Below are 7584 nucleotides of genomic sequence, written 5' to 3'. Positions count from 1 at the left end.
ACCGCTCTGGCTGGAAGAGGAGCCTCACATAAAGCAATGCTTACATTTCAGCCTGTAACGTACTCTGATGTGTACAGAGCCAGCATCTCTGCAGAGCTTTGTTATTAACTGAAGGTTAGCCTGCTGGTGTCTGTACAGAAAGCAGCAGGACTTGACACTCCACTGACAGCTGAGCCACTTAACTCTTGACTTAATTGTAAATAATACTGCAACATGAAACAGGGTGTTGCTGGTAACCATTAAGAAGAACAGCGTAGCATAATCCCAAGGCCACTTCTCCCTTCCTTCCTTTCCCTGCCCACCATTTCACATGTATTTTGAAATTTTTAGTAGGAGTTTCTTTTTTAAAGCCAAATGAGTTCTTTGATCCAGTTGCCAGCACAGACACACAAACTGCTGTGCTAGTGGCAGGGATGGGGCAGCACCCCTGTGAGAGGAATTTTTGGAATATCTGAAGCCAGTGCAGCTCTGAGCTTTTTGTAATGCAGAACCATTGTCTTAATTCCAGTCACTGCAGCCTTAGTTTCTCAGCATTGAACATTTTAACTGTGAAATGCGAAGGCCTCTCCCTAGATCAGCGCATTAGGAGTATAGTTTAGGCTTAGCATTTCCTTTTCTAACTGTATATTCTCTGTTTTGCATGTATGTATCTTTGGGTTTAGTGAGGGTTTTATATAAATAAAAGTAAAGCTTCTGGTATTTTATTGAAAGATGTTGATGGAAAAAAATTAGTTCACAGCACACTCATGTTAAATAAATGTTTTAAAAGAGAGGCTAGTTTCAATTGGTTCTTCAGCTTTGCAGCCTCTCTTGTGCTGGGCTGTATATCAGAAACCTTTAAAGGGAGCAGCATTCCTCATTAGCAGCACTTGGTGATCTGACTCCATCAGCTCCTAAGATAATAGTCCCATGATTTTTGAAGTGTGTTCTTCTTTGCTAAGGTGAAAGGTGAGGTCTGGCTTCCTGAGCATGTGAATTTACCCATTAAAATGTGCCATGGCCTCTGGATACTTTAAGATGATTGTGTGACTTTGGATGAACCTGGCAGGGGCAATACCAAAATAGACTTGTAAGTTATATTTTCATCCTGAGACTGATGCTTCTGGCATCACTTAAAGTCATTTAAGTAGCCAACCGAAAGATAACCATTGCCTCCCATTGCCTGTATCTTTGCCAGATCCCTTCTGGGGTTGTGTGGTGCTGCCAGCATCTTCATATTGCTGTATGCAGGAAGGGCAGAGAGGGCAGGCAAGATTCCCCAAATTCTAGCACTGGTGACACTCACCTTGGCCCCACCAGTGGTTAGCAAATACCGTGCTCAGGCCATCCCTGCAAAGACTTTTCCTTTCCCTGTGCATTCTCCAGGCAGCAGTAACAAGGCTGATAGGCAGAGCGCTGAGAGTTGCTAAGGTGATGATGGCACTTAGGACACTTGCATGTGATATTAAAGCATGTGCTCTGCTCAGTTTTTAGTTTAGATCTGTTATGCCTTGTGTGTTTTACAGTAGTTAGAGGAGCTATATGTATCAAGTGATGACTGAGATAACAGTGAAGTTTTCCTTGCTTGCCCCAGGGATCTTGTTTTTGCCCTAGATTAAGAATACATTCAGGTGAAGACTGAAATACCTAATCTGAATTAAGCCCAAATTAAAGTTACTTTCCTTCACTCTGGCAGTGGCTAGTCTATGTCAGGAGGGGAATTGCAGCAGGTTTATTTATCACATGCCCTACTGCAAACAAGAGAGAAACCTAGGTGATTTTCTTGCAATTTTAGATCACAATGGAAATGAGAGGAGCTCCATTATAAGCTAGAATAAGGTAAATAGATATGCTTGTTGTCACAGTTTGAAAGATACTGTTAAACTATTTTTCTCTTACAGTACACGATCTGCAGAGTTTCGGACTTGATAACGTAAGTGTTCTCAAGATAGTGTTCTATTTCTCATGGTCTATTTTCCTTCTGGATTTCCCTCCCTTTGCCACATAGTGTACTGATCCCAGCTGGATTTGGCTTTGAGTCTGAGCAGAACCTGGGACCTGCTTTCACACAAGGCTCTGAAGTATGTTCTGGGACATCTGCATGTTGCTTGACAAGCCTGTTCCCCTCTTCCTGAGACTGCCTTGCTCTTTAATCTGTGCTTCCCAGTTTTCTAAGGTTGATACTTTCACAACTTCTTCTGGATCTGTTGGAGTTTACCGTGGGGTGAGAGGAAAGCAGATGATGCCCATACCTATGGCACCGAGGCAGCTGACAGCGTGGTGTTCCTGTGGCAGGGAGAGGGGTGGGTGGGAGAGCCTGGTCTGTAGATGGGAGGGAAGGGCACCAGGATCTCAGGATTTCCAGCAGGAAAAGGAGAAATTCCACATCTTGGAATCTCCCATGCATAAAAAAGAAGAGCAAATGCTTTGGAGTTTACTGTTAGGATGCACAGAGTAAGGGAGGACCTGTCTCTGTTCCAGAGCCACACTCAGAAAAAATACACAAATAATTAACTTTAGGTCCCTTACCTTGCCCCTCGGATGTTGTGCAGTTGTTAAGCTATTAGCATTTCCATTTCAGATAAATATGACGCACTATATCAAGCATCTCTCATTTGGAAGGGATTACCCGGGCATTGTGAATCCTCTCGATGGGACGGATGTCACTGCACAGCAAGGTAAAAGCCATCTGAGAGAAATCTCTTTTTACACGTCTGTATTAATAAGTGTAGAGAAGAGAACAGGAGCGAAGTTCCTAGTCTTTACCAAGAACCCTGGCAGCATTGCATAAAACATGGACTCCTCCACCATGTGGTCTTTCTGGAACAGCTGCTTGCATTCATCCGGAACAAATCTGCCAGCATATTTTAATTCTGTGACCTTTCTGAAAGATTTCTCTTTTCAGTGTTCATGGATGCACAACAGCAGGTACAGCACACCATTATTAAATGCCTACATCAGGTGTAGTTCAGGAAGAGCCCTGAACTATACAGTCTAGCTACTGCATGCAGTAGGAGATAACCACAAGATGCAGGACAGAGAAAAAAGGCCTAATTGATAGCTGCTGGAGAGCCATGTTGTCTGCCTGACCTTGATCTACCCAACAGTAACAGCTGAACAGCTGCAGTGAAGTTGAAATATTGCTGATCTTTTCTAGGTAGCTCCAGTTTGCTGGCTTGAGAAGGAAAGGCAATTCTGTCCTCATGCCACTGCTGCTCTTGGTTTATTCACACAAGCCTGCTTGTGTGCATTTTCCATGAAAGATCCTGACCGTGCCACTTTATATGCCACTGCAGAGATTAGTTATTTTTTTAGATCCGCTGAAGTCTGCAAAGTTTCCCTTTGCAGATACTTGGGGTGCTGTTATATAATAAAGCTTGAAGAAAGAAGTCGTTTGCTTTGAGGTGGTGGTAGCATTGTTAATCCTACCTGAATCCATTCTTTTAAATTTTCCACCATCAATTTTAATTCTTGTATCCAAATCAAAGGATGGTGCTTAAAATAAAATACAGAAAAATGAAAAGGTGTCATAATGCTCAATATGATCGTGATGCTGTAGTTTTTCTGTGGAGTAACAAACTGTCTGAGAGGGAGCCTGTAGCTGGCTGGTAAAATTCTCTCTGTAGGCTGAAGCTTTCCATCCTGGGCTGCCGAGAACCAGTTGGCAAATTCTTGAGGAATTAGGACTGAAGACGTGCTCCAGAAGAGAAGTGGGAGAAGTAGATTGCAGGTCAAATTTATGTTTATTGCAGACCAGCTAAAGATATTATATATGAGAATTACTTCTTCTGTAGAAATGGATGAATAATCTTCTCCTCTAGGGAGTTTCATAGAAAATACGTTTTCAAAGTGACTCCTGCCTCCCATTATCCTTAAGAGAACTGAAGGAACAGGCTGGTCTGAGGCAGCAGAAGGAGCTCTCCTATTTTTTTCTTCACTGATCCAGATCTTCCTTTCATCTTCTGATAGGATACAAACCATGTTTCTACAGGAATAAACTGTAGTGTTAACTGAAGTTGATATAGGATACTTACTTAGAGTTGAGTATGTTTTCTTAGGGCTATGCTGTTAAATATAAAGGTTTTCATGTGCTAGAATAAGAATTCTCAGGAAGTCGTACTGGTAAAACTATAGCAAGATAACTGGCTTGTAGAAAGTTTTCCATTTAATCAAGGCCAAAATGCCGGTAGTTTTGATTTTGGTTGGAACAGGAATGAGATTCACTTTGGCAAAAGGAAAACTCATGTCAGACATTAACCTTACTGTCCTTGAAAACCTCCAGTAGCTGTTGTGCAGAAAGATGTTCCCTGACAAGTTGAACAAAATCAATTTGTGTCTACCTGTCAGTTAAATTTTCCAGCTCTTTGCTGGTTATTAATTGTGTCTCTCTGTCTTTGCCTATAGCTTCCATGATGTTTCAGTATTTTGTGAAAGTGGTCCCCACAGTGTATATGAAAGTAGATGGTGAGGTAAGTACCTTTTTTCCTCTGTCGCTTTGGCAAGTGAAAGCCATCAGATTTCTCCTTACATTCTGACACTGACCATAATCTGACCTCTGGTGGAAGCAACATAATCTGTTCAACTTTCTTCATATAACCATCCCAGCAAGAATAACAGTATCTATGGTGTAATGTTATCTGTAACATTGCAGCAGTGAAGAAGTAGATTTCGGGCTCCTCCATCCCACCTAAATCAAAGTGACCGTGCCATTTTCATCCTGTTCCCTCATGAATCCCTCATAGTGCATGCTCAGGAGAAGTCAGAGCAGCAAGAAGGTCCTAAAAGTGTTCTTTGGAGAATAGCCCAAGATCAGCTTGTCTCCAATTTAAAAACTCCTTTAGCCTCCAAAAGAGCATGACTACATTTCCAGCCCTGCTTTCAGTATATGTCCTTTTGGAACAGGTAGGATAAACAAAGTACTGAGGAGATACCAGGATGAGACAAAGATCCTGAAAACAGAGACAAACTTACTCTGTCTTCCGAAGACAGCCTGAGGGAGAAGAAAGAACCCCGATTTCTTTCTGTTGTTTGGAAGTGTTTATTTTGGTTGCCATCATTATGCAGGGGATCTCAAGAGCTATGGAGAATTTCTTTTAAAAAAAAAAAAAAAAAAAAAACAAAAAAAAAACAAACACCACCAAACCTGTCAGTTATCATTATTTGGGCCCCCATAGTCTTAGGGCAGAAGAATGATGTAAGCTCTGATGTTTCTTTTGCCTCTTACACCAGTAAGAGGCAGCAGCTCTCCTATTGTGCAGACTTCACCACCAGTGCTACCCAGTATACTTCTCTAACCCTGTGAGGAAGAGACAGGTGCCACGTGCCCCAGTAACTCTGTGAACATTCACATACAAGATGGCTTAGCTCCCTATCTGTCTCCCATATTGTGGTTCTGTATCTTCTGCATTGCGTGGGTGGTCCATGCCCAGCTTCACTTTAACACAAACCTCTAAGGTTCCTCTGAGGTGAAACCCAAGTGTGGTTCTGGGGCTCGTTCAGTGCAAGGACTTATCTACACGTGGATGAAACTATGCCAGGGTTTGACTCCCTTGTCCTATGCAGTTTTATAATGCTGCGCAAATCCCACAATGCTGGGAACCCCCTTCACCTAAACTCGTGCCACTCTCAGGCATGTACCACGTATCCTTGCAATCAGAACAACATACTACTGCACGTCCACACAAACTTCATGTTGTGTTAGGCATTCTGTAATGTAAATCACCAGCAGATTATTAGTTATGTCAGAGGCTGCATTAGGAACCACTGATCTGAGGAGCCCCATGGCCACGGTACATACAATGCAGACATTCAAGTGAAGCTGTCCTAGTGCAGTGTGGGCAGAGCAATCTAACAAAATTGGAAAGGTAGACATAGTTTGTATTTCTTCGTCTTCCCTAAAGACAAAAACTGTTTGCCAGGCTGAGTTCTCATGTGATAAATCCTTATGTGGACCACTCTTTTTTCAATACCCTGCCTAGAAAGGACTCATCTGTTTGTTCTCAGAAGTTGGGTGGAAGCTACTTGGCCTATGAGTATATTGGGAAAACCTTCAGGCCACGTTTGAAGCTCTTTCTTCAGGATTCAGATTCAGGATGCATCTGCAATTTCTGTGGATGATTGAAATTCCTGAAGTACAAAGGATAGTTAATCATAGCCCTGTTCTTATGGCTACCTCCCAGTATACTATGGCTTCTGTTTCTCTTGATGAAATCTCGCATTCTCCTGTAGAGCTGTTGTTCAGTTTTCAAAGGACTTCTCCAGGAGAGTGGTCCATGCAGACCATGATGCTTATACTTATGGTAACTATGGATCAGCTTAGATCACAATTTGTGTCAGATAGATAGCTTATTGGGGATGACAGAACATAATTTCATTTTACAGAAACCCAATTTATTTGCTGTAAGAATAGGACTGGTGTGAACAATGTGTAGAAGAATGGTAGGGCACAGAAGAATGCTGCAGGGTGATCTTCATTTATATAAAGACAGACAATCTGTATTCTTCTGCAGCCCTGGCACTCTTCAGCCTTTATGTATTATTTCCTTTTTTCTCACTCTTGAATATATATGGCTTTCTCACATTGGTGCTGTCTCCTGGAGCATGCTTATGTGGACTGTGTTTTGGTAGAGGATGACATGATCTTGGCATTGAGGTCGAGAGGGACAGCTGAGCCATTACTTGCCAGCAGAGACCAGAACAGTCCAGCCTGGGGACTGATGCATCACTCATTCTTTGGGCTAGCTGGGGCTTTAAACTGATATCCTGTAGTAAAAATAGACTTGATCCTGAGGGTGCTGTTTATGACCCTTTGTAAAACCACTGGCAGGCTCCCCACGAGTGAGTGGGCGGGGCTACACTGATATGATTCACTGAACTCATGTTTAAGTAGCCTTTCCTATTCCTCGTTAACAAAACAACATTTGCTGTGTTTGTTTCCTGCTAGGTGGTAAGGACTAACCAATTTTCAGTTACACGACATGAGAAGATAGCCAATGGGCTACTAGGAGACCAGGGTCTGCCTGGTGTATTTGTGCTATATGAACTTTCACCCATGATGGTGAAGCTGACAGAGAAACACAGGTAAGAGACATTTCAATCTATTTCATTCACCCTCCATTGATTTTTGTCATTTTGCGTAGCTTAAAACTCCACCCTTGCTTAGACACAACAGTGCAAATGCCTGAAAGGCATCCCAGCCCCTTCCCAGTCACTGGAGAGCAAGAGGCACTCCCAGATGCCCTTCCTCTCATTGTGAACATCTGAAAGGGATTGGGATTTTTCTGATACTCCCTGAAACATTTTAATCCAATATCAAAATGGAGAAGAAAATTGGTGCAGCAAGCAGAAGTCTGATATAGTGGTTCTCAGTTCAGACTAATTTCCTCAGAGTCTTTTTTAATGGGAAGACTACATTTATATAGCATACCCATCTTACCAGTAGCTGCACCAGCACCCACACTGATCCAGCCTGGTTACTTACTCTGCATTTGCTATAGGTTTTCTGCATGTCATAGTCAGTGTGGAACCTCTTTCTTCTTTCTGGGTCCTCCATTAATCACACACATGTAATTGCAGAGGAATGGAAGGGATTGTATATATACCTCA

At 42.4% G+C, this 7584-nt stretch overlaps 1 protein-coding gene across 1 annotated transcript in view; it reads left to right on the top strand.

The window, feature by feature from the left end:
• ERGIC3 (ERGIC and golgi 3) overlaps positions 1 to 7584 on the top strand; it is a gene marked incomplete at its 5' end in the record, with an annotated part of 30258 nt that overhangs the window by 19782 nt on the left and 2892 nt on the right. The window contains 4 exons of the mRNA XM_010295710.1: positions 1881 to 1912; positions 2561 to 2657; positions 4384 to 4448; positions 6923 to 7059. Of these exons, the coding sequence (XP_010294012.1) occupies positions 1881 to 1912; positions 2561 to 2657; positions 4384 to 4448; positions 6923 to 7059 (331 nt within the window). The remainder of the gene's footprint in view (positions 1 to 1880; positions 1913 to 2560; positions 2658 to 4383; positions 4449 to 6922; positions 7060 to 7584) is intronic.

The sequence above is a fragment of the Phaethon lepturus genome, unplaced genomic scaffold (genome assembly GCF_000687285.1).
Source record: "Phaethon lepturus isolate BGI_N335 unplaced genomic scaffold, ASM68728v1 scaffold2181, whole genome shotgun sequence".
NCBI lineage: Eukaryota > Metazoa > Chordata > Aves > Phaethontiformes > Phaethontidae > Phaethon > Phaethon lepturus.
This window is presented reverse-complemented; position numbering and strand designations above follow the sequence as displayed.